General features: G+C 39.5%; 1 protein-coding gene across 1 annotated transcript in view; it reads right to left on the bottom strand.

The window, feature by feature from the left end:
- Nucleotides 1-14,197, bottom strand: part of GABRG1 (gamma-aminobutyric acid (GABA) A receptor, gamma 1) — a 55,677-nt gene that overhangs the window by 39,632 nt on the left and 1,848 nt on the right. The window contains exon 3 of the mRNA XM_010006145.1: nt 7,961-7,997. Coding sequence (XP_010004447.1) covers nt 7,961-7,997 — 37 coding nt within the window. The remainder of the gene's footprint in view (nt 1-7,960; nt 7,998-14,197) is intronic.

The raw sequence follows: 14,197 nt of genomic DNA, 5'->3' as shown, positions 1-14,197 counted from the left end.
AGAAAACAGCAGTGCAGACCATGCACTTAAGACTATAATGTCTCTGCAGTGGTGATGGCATGCAGTTCAAAACTTTTGATTCCTAAGCTGTAGCCACTGATGCACAGCCACAGGACCCAGATAAGAAATAAATTATGATGGCTGGAAAAAAATAAGTGACCCAAATATATAGAAATCCTTCTGTATGCCCTCCAATAAAGGAGAGCAAACACCTGCCAACTTGAAATCTCAATTCAGATGTTTTTGGAGGAGTTGCACATGCAAGTTCCCCCAAAAGAAGACCAAGAGAAAGAAGGCAACAGGACACTGTGTACATATTCATCTCTAGGAATCTGAATTATTGATCTCAGTAATACTAAATAGATTTGAACTACTGTTTTAAAGGTGGAAATCCCTTCAGATTTACATAGTCAGCAGGATCAGCTGAGATGGTATAATCAGGATCTAACCAAGGTTGCTAGACCATGTTCTTTAAAGAAACATTTACTTTGGAAAACTATACAGTTCAAAACTGCTGATCTTTTCACTCAAGTTTCACTGTATCACATTGCAAAGTCCAGCTTTTCTCCAGGGTTTAGAATGGTGTAGAAGGAAAGACAGAAGACAGCAAACATCACTCAAAACCAGAAAAAAAAAAAAAAAAAAGAAAAAAAAAAGGTTAAAATCAGGTACGCTGTTCAAATATTTAGCAACAGGTAAACTGGAGTGAGCACCTTTTTACTTCAGTGCAGTTAAAAGAAATCTAACAAACCCTTGACAATTAATGTCAATTAACTCCATCCTCACTTTACCAGTAGCACTTTCCCCTCTCTTTCACAACCCCAGCAAGAAAGGCAAGCTTAACTAAAGAGGAATTCTTCCCCTTCCCAAGTTCATCTAAAGGTTATTTTGCTATACACATAACATAATACTTGATCCTTTCTCCATTTACTGTAATTATTTTTTTTCCAACAAAGTTCACTTAGTAGGTCTTTTTCAGGATGTTTAGAAAGATGATTTAGAAAAAAAATATATTACATCAACCAAAATATTTCTACTCCACAGCATGATGCTCTTTTACATTTATTACTGTGGGTGTTAATTTTAATTATTTTATAAATCTGGGGCCTCACTTCTTAACACGCTTGTTTTAACAGTTCAACTAGCCTCATAAATTCACCAGTATTCAGCATGTATTCAGTTAAGAGTAATTAGGCAAAAAGTGCCCTAATTATGATCTCTGTCCTTCAACTAATTGAAGACATTTCATGACTAATAAATCCCTGAGCACAAGTAACTAATGACTAAGTAAATCTTTTCAACATCAGGCAACAAATTCATCTTCAGACATTAATGTCATAGGTCTTTGTTCTACTTTAAATACAAGAAAAAAAAACAACAATCGGATGAGCTTTAGGTTGCAATTAACATCTGTCTGATTATGTAATGAACTGGGGGAAAAAATGGATACAGTGAGGGTGCTCCTACTGCTATTTGCATCATGTGTAACAAGTATTATATGCAGAAGTACACATATAGCACAGGTGTGAGCATTTAAACATATCTAAGGATCAAATTAGTTGTTAATTCCCAGGCTTCTGTTCCCACCCAACACACCCAAAGGTACCCAGTCCTCCAAGCAGAGTCAATTTATGGGGAACCCACAGACCTCTGGAGCTGCAGCAGCAGTAGAGACTGGACAAGGAACCATAGTTATCTCATGCCAATGCACAAGCAACTCAATTATGCCCTCAGTGGCTGTCAGGTTAAAACAACCCTTCAGAGTGAGTTTGTCTATCTGAAATTAAAGTGAGGCTTCCATACAAGGAGTATGTGGAGGATCATTTAATAAACACCTAAGTAAGAAGGAAGGCCAGTGTTTCAGATAATTTCTATGCTGAAAGAGCTGAAAGGAATATACCATTTTCCTTTTTGTCTTACACATGCAAATGAAAAAAATAAGAACAGTTGTTTTAGATCATTTAGCTAAGGATCTTCTCCATTGGGAGCAAAAGTAGTTACTTTGGCAGATTTACTGATACAGGGGTAGGGCATAGTGACACAACTAAATCATGATACCTGTCTTAAGACAGCTGTTATTCACTGGCTGTGCTTCCCAAAATATTATATATATATATGTCTTTCATCTAAGTATAATACAATTTAACCTTTATTTTCCAATACTTAAAAAAAACAAAACATACTCTTTCTCTCAACTTTCAGACAAAATGGAAATGTTTCCTAAACTGTAAATACGGGAGACTACTTTATCAGCAACAACAATAATGCTTCAGAGGTTTGTCAAAATACTGCATTTGACCAGACAATGCTTCATAAGAAGTCAGTCAAGATAGACGAGGTTTCCAGGGAAAGTATCCAATCGATCGGACTTCTAAGCAGACACTACCTTACTCCAGAACACCAAGGATGAGATACTTGTATGTGGTCAAGAAGTATATTTCATGGCCCCATTAATGAGAGTTCAGAGGTCATCTGACCTAGCCAGATTCCACACATGAAAAAAAGACCTTAAGCACTGCTGAAAAACAAAACATGGTCACTGATACTCAAACATCCAGAGCCAGATATTTTTACAGGGGCTGGTGATGACTCTAATTCAGAAGCTAAAATAAGGAAGCACTTAGGCATGTGTCATGTCAATGACCAAGACATAGGCACAGGTGTAGATGCAAATCTGAAATCTAAAAGAATGGTAAGTTTTAGTAGTGTCTGAGACAGAGGAAACTTCCTTACAGACAGAGCAAAATGCAACTGAAACATGGTAGGAATGAGTAATTACTCTTATGACAGCAATTTTAAATACATATTTACATATTTCTTTGGATCTTCATAAGATAAAACAAGGGCTGCAGACAGATTTGTAGTACCCTTCAGAAGCTGAAAAAGGATTGGGACTATTGCACATACACAAATATTACTTCTTTTCAGTAGTAGCAATAGCAGCAGGACCACATAGTCATGACTGCTAGAACAGCACACAATTACATTTGTCTTCAAAAGATTTTCTTGAAAGCTTACTTCCACTGCTAGCTGTCAGTAGTGAATGGTTTAAACATCTCTCAAGATTTATCTTTCAAACGTGATGGCTGACTTCATACTCATCGGTTCTATTACATTTCTGCATTTCACCATTAGCTTCTTCACTGACACATTTTATTCATCACATAACATTTCTGGGAAAATAAGCATAACTACAGGCAAAGAACTGCAGCTACTGAAAATATGTCTCTAGAAAGAATTCCTTGCTCTTCTTAATCCTATGAGATATAAAGTCACTGATGCTGTGTGCCTTCATCTTCATCCTTCCTAAACTGGTTTAGCCACCACCCTGACAAAAAGCTTTTTTCTCTTCTCCCCATCCATTCCACCTCAGATGCTTTTATCGATCTATTTCCCCCTCCTCCTACCTTGTCAGACTTTGATATATTCTTTGTGTGTCAAAATGTATTTCTTTCTCCCACTGAAGTACATTTTACTTAGTCCCTACATCTTTTTTCCAGTATACCTACCACATACTGTTAGGTTGATTCTTCTTCTGGATACACATACTGCTCTGTACCTTCTCTAATCTTGTATTTGCTTGCCTGTTTATGATTTCCTGTCCTATTTCCTCATTCCTTTCTCCTTTTCATTTTTACTAAAGAGATTATTCTAAACGTCAAGTTAGCAGAGAAAAGTGTGGGGGAAAATATTAGAAATTACTGTACTGAAACATTTGATTTTTAGGATAAGCAACATAAAGAAATTCACTTAGTATTAAATAAGTAAAGCTTTGTTCAAAAAACAACCACACAAAACAAATTAATCATAGCACTAACAGAATAAAAGTAGGTACCTCTGCTGTTCATTCCCTGTAATGAAAAGTGTTGCCTGCATATTTCAGTGTTTAGACTATCAAACTTGTGATATCTTAATACATATCACAATCATCAGGTGATCAAGCTCTTTTGAGTCATTACAGCTTTGAAGTACATCTCTGAATTATATGAAACATTTTCTCACACACACAGTATCTTCACTACAATTAATTTTAGTCCCAGCAAGACCTTCACTTAAAAGCATTATCACATGTCAACATCTCTGGTACTAATACACCAAACCTAATCTGAACAGACATTACTGAACAATACAACCAGACTTAACTCTGAACACTTTAGAAAGGCACAACCTGACTGCAAAGAATATTTATAAAAATGTGATTTTATTTTTTTTAACATTAAGAACAACAGGTATCGTTAAAGATGTGTTCCAGGAGAAAGATTTTGTTCTAAGTGCCACACCAAATGTTCTCCTCCATGTCAGCTTTCAGCTAATGCTACATATATTTGAAATTACACTGGTAAAACTTATTATTAAATCAAATGTTTTTTAAAGATCCAAAAAAAATTATCATCTGGACTCAAAGCATCATAGATATTCATTATCAGTCTTCCCACATATACAGAGTTAATCTTCTCTCCTTGGAAGTTGATCCAAATACTGATATGCTCAGACCAGTATAACTGCTGCCTCTACTCCTATAAAGTCGCAGTCCAGAAATCAGTTACAAATTCTCCTCACATCTATCTATATAAGCACAGGTAATTCACTATTTCAGTTCAGAACTGCTGGATTTTCAAACATTTTCAGCTTGACTAGTACAGTGATCTCACTTGGACCATTTTAGTAAAAACAGCTCTTTATCTCCATATGTGGTCACAAAAATATTCTCCACAGTTTTGTAGACCTGATGGAGACAACTACCTACTTCTGCACCACTCTCTCTTCTGCTATACAACAGAGAGCAAGAACTTTGAATATGTAAGATAGCAAACCATACTAAAAAAAAATAAAAAATAAAAAATTTAAAAATAGAGCTTAGTGCAGTCCGGTCTTTGAAAATTTCATGGACAGAGGTCCCACAGCCTCAGTGGATAACTTGTTCCACTGTTTAATTATCCTCACAGTGAATTCATCACCATTGTTCCTCATCTTAATATGCACCACTGTAAAGAGTCTACCTCTGTCTCCTCAATCACTGCCCCATAAGTGCTGGGGGCTGCTGTTGGTTCCCCCTAAAGCCATCTCTTCTCCAAGCTGAGCAGCCTTCTCCTCAGGGGGCAAGTGATCCTGCCTGATCAGCTTGGTAGTCCTCCACTGAGCTCCCTCCGGTTTACACACAAAATGAGATGCAGTATCTAGATGGGGTTTCGCAAGTCCTCAGCAGAGGGAGACTATCAGTTCTCTCAACCTCCTGAATGTTCACCTACTCACAGAGAGCAGAAGGCTGCTGGCCCTCTTTTGTTGCCAAGGCACCATGCTGTCCCCCAAGAACTCCAAGTCCTTTTTGGCAGAGCTGCTCCCCAGCCAGCTAATCCCCAGTCTGTCCAACTGATGGGAGCTTCCCACCCAGATGCAGGACTTCACATTCACCTTTGACTTCTGTCAACCCAGCCTCTCCAGCTCCCTCTGAACAGCAGCTCTGCCTGAAAACACATTACCTTAGTAAAAAAAACAACCTTCAACATGGAAAAAAATAAACTGTCTTCAGGAAAGGCTATGCTAATATTGTTATTTCTGATGCTATGAGAAGCTCCAGCTCTGCCCCAGACAAGCAAGGAAATAGGATACAGTACAACTCTTTCCTCACATCAATTATTCCACATTCTGATAACAAACTTGCAGAATATGTTCTGTGTCTGTGTTTTGTTTTGGCTTACAAAAGCTGGATGACTTATTGATCATAACATCCACATTTGCAGTGTTAGCATACTTCTTCCTCTGTTCTGAGAAAATCATTACTATGGTATCTTAAAGCAGTTCTTTGCCTAGGAAAGTACTTGGAAGTACCCATTATCTTCAGTAAGTAGGTCCTTTCTTTTTTCTAGTACAAGCATTTCTAATCCTTGCTGAAAAAAAGTCAGGGCCGTCACGCCAACTGTATTTTAAAGTTAGAGATCAGGAGCATTTTGTCATTGTAAAATTTTTAGACAAATATAAATTAATCTTCCCTACAAAATGTCTTCTAAGGAAAGACTTCAAGTCATTCCATGCAACAAAAAATAAAATTTATCAGGAAGATACAGTAAGCCTCAAGATGAAACTAAAGTCTAAATCTACAAAAAATTCTCAGGGAGATTCATTTCAGATGGATTAGAATGAAACCATTAAATTTAAATTGGTAAGTTTTATCTTCTCAGTTGGTAAGTTTACCTTCTTCATAGGTTTTGGCCAGACCATGAAATCAAAAAATTGAAGTGTAAACACCCAGATTCCACTATTCATCAAGACCAAACAGAAGGAATAAACGAAGATGCACAGAACAGAAAATAAAGAGTAACAACAGCAAGTTATAGACCTAAAAAAGGACATGATGAAAAGGTATCCCCTCTCTTGATATCTGAAACATGCTTCAACCACAGCACTATCAGATCTCCTGGGATTTCCAGATAAGGATCATCACACAAAGAGAGACACATAAATCCATGTGCCATATGTCAGCACTCTGCACAGCAGACTGCAGATCTCTACCTGCACTTGACTAATGAAAGATTGTCATCAAGTTCAGAACGAACTGATATATTGTCAATGGGTTAAGTGTCTTGATCCAAGAAAAACTTTCCATAGGGGAGCTAGACTTAAAAACAAATCTAACATAAATGAATGCTGAGAACCATATCATCAAAAAAAGCAGTTAGACTAATTAAGTGCCATCCCACAGTCACCATAACATTCATCAAATTGCAAAGTCAACTTTGTTGATTTCCACTTGAAAATGCCACAAGCATCTCAAGAAATATACAAAATGAGCTCTCCTTTAAAAAGCACTTTTAGTTATTCAAGCTGCTGGTATTTCAATATATTCACATGAACATTTGCTCTAACACAATCCATTGTATATTTCCTGCAAAATCTTCAGGTAACTAGGAATCTACTACACCCCTTCACATTTAAAAAAAAAAAAAAGGCCCTCATTTGAAATACTTCCAAATTCTGGTACACATGTGAGCAGGTACCAGTCTCCTCCCTCAGGAGGCAAGGAGAATGTATAGTCTGAAGAAGCAACAGAACCAGAGACTTGCACTGAACTGCACACCAAAAATATGGCATATAGGTGAATCTGGCTTAAAAGAAAAAGCCATACAACTACAATAATCAGCCAATGACAACATGTCCCCAAGAGAAATACAGTTAATAGGTTCTACTGAAATTTTAGTATGTCATTAGGCAATTTTGGACTAATCCACGCATCAGTTAAATTAATGAAAAATTGTAGAAAGAGGTGAACATATTCCATAAGGGCTAATGTAAGTACCTAAACCATACAATAAAAACCTTGCTGTCTCTCTCTGCAAGCAAAATTATCTCTTCTCCACTTTAGTTTATTGTGTATTAAATATAACACATATCTAATACAACAGGAGTATCCACCTCTTTTCAGATGGTGACTAAAATTTATGCCTGCCAGTTGTCCCCTGCTGGATGCAACCTGCAGGCCATCAGCTGGATGGACCTTGACAACAAAGCAAGAATCTATGGTACAGGTCCATAGCTCACCCACAGCAGGTCTGACATAACACATATTTGACGGCTCTACGCTGATGAGATCGGGTATTTTTTTCCCTAGGAAAAACACTGGGGTACTTTGTTTTTAAAAAAGTCTATATAATTTACTCTGACATGTAAATTAGCATTGGACAATGAAGAAAAAAAATATTGTCATGACTTACAGTGACAGTTAGCCACCTAAATTAAGTACTACCACTTTTTCCTAATAGAAGTTCTATCCAGATGAACTGTATTCTGAAAGACAAATTGGACTATGATATTACATTAATAATAACAAGATTTAATAATAGTAAGACTTAATTCTTCATGGTACACTGCTTTAAATAAGAAGAAAACCATATTAAGTGAAAGAACTAACAATCTATTTAAGACATCAAATAATTAAATTCAAAGGGGATGTATCTCTTGTTACCTCAGATCTTTCCTATTCACTATCTTTGTCTGTCTTCCTGAAAATAAGAAAAATAACTGCATATAAACTTAGAAACACAGAATTAGCCATTCATGCCAGAGATGAACGCATTTTGGAGGAGATCATTCATGCCACAACAACTCTTAGGCATATAACTGCACTGCAGCTTCTCATTGCTGAGAGGAGAGGAAGTTTCTCCAAGCAATCTACAACACATCATGAATGACTAGGATGGAAAGAGAAAGACAGTCAGATGTCTTCTCACAAAAAATGCTAATTCCTTTAAGACTTTTTAGAATTCATTTGAGATGGTGAGTTGTCTTCACGTCAGAGGCACAAAGGGAAAGGAAAAGCTTTGGTGACTGGCTTCCCTGTGGAAGAGCTGCCGGCTGCAGACTACACTTCCTTACTGAGGAGCCGCTGCAGCTATGGGTCTGCCCCCTGAGGTTGCCCTGAACAACCAGAGGTACTAACAAAGACCTGGACTTCCCCACAGAGGTGGATGTGAGATCCACTGAGGCACACATAGCAGGTGGCTATGGGGAAAAAAATCTGGCTTTTTCAGCATGCAGAGGAAGGCAGAAGATCCACTGTCTGGAAGGCAGAGAAATCTCAAACTAGAAATACTGTAAAATACTTAATTAGATTACTCCTCATCAAATCTTGATGCAGGGACTTAAAACAGTTACACTGAAGGATCAAACTTGATGCAGAAGCTGGGGTAAATGTTCCCATTTTGTTTATTCTGATATCAGCCTAGATAAATTGCAACAGATCCTGCAGACTTGAACATCCACCAATGAAAGCAGATTTTAGAAACTACTTGCAGCTTTGCCATATCATACAGATATCCCTCCTCTCTGAAGCAGGTTCTGTTCTGGTCAACTCACACAACAGGAGTGCTCAACTGATGGCTACCAACTTTTCAGAAGGGACAGGCAAGGAAGGAGAGGTGGTGGGGTGGCCCTCTACATTAGAGATAGACTTGAACGCCTAGAATTTAACATTGTGAATTACAGTGTTGAGTGTTTATGGGTAAGAATCAAGGGGAAGGCCAATAAGGCCTTCATGGTGAGAGTTTGTTACAGATCCCCCAACAAGGATGTAGAGGCTGATGAAATATTTTATAAGCAGCTGGCAGAGGTCTTGCAATTGCCAGCCCTTGTTCTCATGCGGGACTTCAACTACCCAGATGTCTGCTGGAAATATAACATAGCAGAGAGGGAACAGTCCTGGAGGTTCCTGGAGGGTGTGGAAGACAACTTCCTGATGGAGCTGATGAGGGAGCCAAACAGGGAAAATGCCCAGCTGGAAATGCTGCTTGATAACAGAAAAGGCCTTGTGGGGGATGTAAAGGCTGGAGGTCATCTTTGGCATAGTGATCATGAAATGATAAGGATTTTCAATTCATGGAGAAACATGGGGGGGAGCCAGCAGAATTGACACCTTGGACTTCTGCAAGGCAGATTTTGGCCTGTTTCAGAGCACGGTTGAGAGCGTCCCTTGGGAGACAGTCCTGAAGGTCAAAGGAGCCTAGGAAGGCTGGTCATTCTTCAGGGAGGAACTCTTAAAGGCACAGGAGAAGGCCATCCCCAGAACCTGAAAGATGAGCCGACCAGGAAGACCAGCCTGGTTAAATAAAGAGCTTTGGCTGGACCACAGGAAAAAAGAGGATAGTTTAGGGCCTTTGTAAAAGGGGGTTGGCAATTTACAAGGAACACCAAGATGCAGTGAAGCTATGCAAGTGGAAAATTAGAAGGGTCAAGGCTCAAGCAGAGCTCAACTTGACCACTGAAGTTAAAGACAACAAAAAGACTAGGGAAAACATAGGCCTGCTGAGGAGTGAGGTGGGCACCCTAGTAGTGGAAGACACAGAGAAGTCAGAGTTACTGAGCACATTCTTTGCTCCAGTCCTCACTGCTAAAGCTGTCCCTCATGAATGCCGGACCCTGGAGGCAAGGGGAAAAGTCTGGAAAGAGGAAGACTTTCCCTCAGTAAAGGAGGACTGTGTTAAGAGACCACTAGACATCTGTAAGTCCAAGGGCCCTGATGGAATGCACCGATGAATGCTGAGAGAGCTGGCAGATGTTATTGCTGGGCCACTCTCCATCATCTTTGAAAGGCCATGGAGAACAGGAGAGGTGCCTGAGGACCAGAGGAAGGCAAATATCACTCCAGTCTTCAAAAAGGGCAAGGAGGAAGTCTGAGGGAACTACAGGCCAGTTAGTCTCACCTCTGTCCCTGGGAAGGTGATGAAGCAACTCATTCTGGATGTCATCTCTAAACACATTGAAGAAAAGGAAGTTATTGGGAGTGGTCAACACAGATTTACCAAGGGTAAATCATACTTGACCAATCTGCTAGCCTTCTAAGATGACATAACTGGTTGGCTGGATGAGGGGAGAGCAGCAGATGTCATCTACCTTGACTTCAGCAAGGCTTTTGACACTGTCTTCCATAGCATCCTCACTAGGAAACTGGGGAGTGTGGGCTAAGTGAGTGTCAGTGAGGTGGACTGAGAGCTGAGAGAACTCAGAGGGTGGTGATTAACGTAGCAGGGTCAAGTTGGAGGGCTGTAACCAGTGGTGTCCCCCAGGGGTCAATACTTCCTCTGGTCTTGTTCAACATATTCATCACTGACCTGGATGAGGGGACAGTGTGTATCCTCAGCAAGTTTGCTGATGATACAAAACTGGAAGGGGTGGCTGGCACTCCAGAGGGCTGTGCAGCATGACCTGGACAGGCTGGAGAGTTGGGCAGAAAGGAACCTAATGAGATTCAAAAAGCGCAAGTGCAGGGTCCTGCACCTAGGCAGGAAGAACCCCATGCACCAATATGTTAGGGGTGGATCTGTTAAAAAGAACTTCTGAGGAGAAGGATCTGGGAGTCTTGGTAGATACTAAATTACCCATGAGCCAGCAATGTGCTCTTGCTGCCAAGAGGGCAAATGGAATCCTGGGGTACATAAGGAACAGTGTGGCCAGTAGGTGGAGAGGTCATTCTCTCCCTCTACTCAGCCCTGGTGAGGCTACAGCTGGAATAGTGTATCCAGTTCTTGGCTCCCCACTTCAAGATTAGACAGGAAACTAGTAGAGAGAGTTCAGCAGAGGGCAACAAAGATGACTGGGAGATAGGAGCATCTCCCTTATGAGAAAAGGCTGAGAGAGCCGGGACTGTTCAGCCTGGAGAAGAGAAGGCTGAGGGGAGATCTTATTAATGCCTGTAAGTATGTAAAAGGTGGGTGCAAGGAGGATGGAGCCAGACTCTTCAGTTCCCAGTGACAGGACAAGGGGCAACAGGCACAAGCTGGAACATAGGAAGCTTCATTTAAATATGAAGAAAAACTTCTTTACTATGAGGGTGACAGGGCACTGCAACAGGCTGCCCAGGCAAGTTGTGGAATCTCTTTCTCTGGAGATATTAAAGACATGCCTGGATGCAGACCAGAATAATGTGCTCTAGGGGATCCTCTCTTTGCAGGAGAGTTGGGAGATGATCTCTAGATATCCTTTCCAACTCTGGCAATTCCATTATTACCTTTCTAGTCTCTCCAATCGCCTCTAATAGTTCCATGTTGTTGCATGGTTTCCCATTTTAAGTTTAGATATGTCAAATCAAGTTTTTACATATTAAATTCAAACAGTGCATATGCCAAGTTCATTTCAGTAGTCCTACCAACTGGCCACAGAAACAAGGTGTTGCATTCAACCTAGAGTATTACAATTCCTCTACAGCTTCAAAGAAAAACCATAGATTCCTCAACTCCCTTGTAATTTACTCTGTGTTCAGACTTACGTATCCAGAAAAAAGTTGACCAAAGCCTGTGAGTGTTCACTTGTTACCTTTTCTGCCCAGCTCATGAAGTTCTGAATTGGTAGCAAAGGTTCTCTTACTTAACATCAGGCATATTTAACAGAAAATTAAAAGCAATTGAAAATGTAGTTCAATTTGTTATGAGAGCCTTTTTTTGAATGTGTTGTCATAGTCTGAAGACTTCCTTTAAATACGTTGTAAGAAAATTATGTGCAAAGCTTATACATATTTCTCAATATTTATCCCTCATTAAACTTTACACTAACAAAATAAAATATTAATAAACTTTTAATAAAATAAACCATATTTTAAACCACTAGCATTGCGAAATAACAAGTTCTTCACTGTCAGACCATGAACAAAGCACGTAAGAGTGAGAATAATGATGAATAAACATCATAGATGTTCAAATGAAAGCATTAATCACTACTATCAAGCATTAAGAAAGCCATGTTGTTATGACAGGCTTGACTCTAATCCAGGAATTTATATGAGAAGAAAACTTAGGCCTTATTATATAAGTATTTCCCTAAGAGATACTTTGAAATGGAAACAAAAACATTAGTTGACATTTGCACCTGCTGACAGTTACATTGCAATGGAGCATTTATGATTGCTATTCGGAATATCATGTTACAAAACTAAAGAGAAGACATACCCAAAACTGAGTTTGCAATATACTTTTAGGAATGCTGACCAGCATATACCATTTAAAACAGTATAAATTAAAAGAAATGTTACAGTTATGCTGCACCTGTATGTTTAGAAATAAGAAAATAATATTCATTATATTGTCAGCTCTTATGCTCTCCCTATGAATTATCTCCCTCTCATATTTCAACAAGAATAATAGGTTTGTCACACTTTTAGGACTGCAGTGACTGCTGGCTAGCTACTCTTTTCCTGTGCCTACCTTAAAGAAAGGCTCACAGTCCAGTTTTTGCTGTAGAAAAGCTGTCAGCTATTGACAAATATAGCCCTTCAAAATACTGACTGTGAAGTTACATCAAGTGCGTTGACTATTCTGCTCTGTTTGTGGTGCATCTGCAGAACTTGAAAACAACTGCTTCATGGGACAGAGTTCAACTGCAATTAATCCCCTTGGTGAAGGAAGTTTGGTGTAATGTCACACTACAGCTTTTGGGGCAGTACGTTAATATAATACACTCTTGGTTGGACTCAACTTCCATTTTCCTTGCTTAGGCTTTAGTCCCATCTGAAAAACACGTCCATTTGTGGTCACACAAAAAAAAAGTGAGAGAAAAATCTTTCAACAACCACCCTTTTCCCACGTGGTCTCTGAATGAAAGGCCAGCCTGACACCAGTTGATTCACATGTATGGATATTTATACCAAAGGTCCCATTTTATCTGACATCTTCTGGAGCACAAGGTAAAATAATGCAAGTAAATTACCCCTTTTTCTCACTGAAGACTTCTCAACTTATAAATGCTATTGTTAGTCAGATGTATATATGCATACTCTACACCTAGTCCTGTAATCACAACCACACTTTGACAAAAAGAAAATAAACTTGCTTTTTTATTTTTCAGCCAGCCCTCCTCCTTTGTATCTAAGTCTTTGAACAGATCAATTAGCACAATTATTTACTCCCAAACCACTTGAAAATTTCCTTCATATGTAAGGTACAATATGTTCATTAAGAAACATTCTGAAGATGCACAGCTGCACTGGTATAATTTCCATCAATGCTTTTGAAAAATATGTTCATAATACACCAAGGTTTTAAAAGACACAGATTAAGGAAAGTATAGTCAGTGATGTTTCTAACTAGGATAACACAGCAGTTTTCTGAAGATGAGAGATGAGCTGAGATCAACACACTTCACACAGACTGGTAAAGGGTCCACAGTCTAAGTCTTTTTAAAAAACGTTTAATAGTTTTTTGTTTGGTTTGGTCATTTGCCAGGTTTTTTACTACACATTTGCTATATCCTCTTGGAATGGTAATTTGGTCCACCATTAAAATGGAGACACACTGAGCAGCAGCCAAATACCCTTTCAGTACTGCCTTGTGATTTTTATGAGTGTATAACCTGTGGAATCATTCACATCGGCTCTGAATTATTAATGGCACTGAATGATCAGATTGCTTTTTGTTAAAACTGTTCCGGGTATTAAGAACACATTTACACAGCAGTACCAAACTACTGTTTCTTCAGAGACTTTCAGATCAATTTTGCAACTCTCCCTTAAAATGCACCTCTCCAACTTCTGAGACTTGCGCAGCCGCCCAGCCCCACTCCGGGGCCCGCAGAGGCACAGGCCGTGCGGGACGCCCGCAGCGGGGCCGGCACAGTGACCAAGTGCACCCAGGTTACCACCCACCGCCGGACCGGGCTCTTTCCAGGAAAGCACCAGCGCCCAGTCCCTGGTCTCCGGAGCTCCAGCCTGCCCTCCCAG

The sequence above is a fragment of the Chaetura pelagica genome, unplaced genomic scaffold (assembly GCF_000747805.2).
Source record: "Chaetura pelagica isolate M959 unplaced genomic scaffold, ChaPel_1.0 scaffold189, whole genome shotgun sequence".
NCBI classification, from domain to species: Eukaryota; Metazoa; Chordata; class Aves; order Apodiformes; family Apodidae; genus Chaetura; species Chaetura pelagica.
Note: the sequence above shows the minus strand (reverse complement) of the source record. Positions and strands in the feature narration are given on the sequence as shown.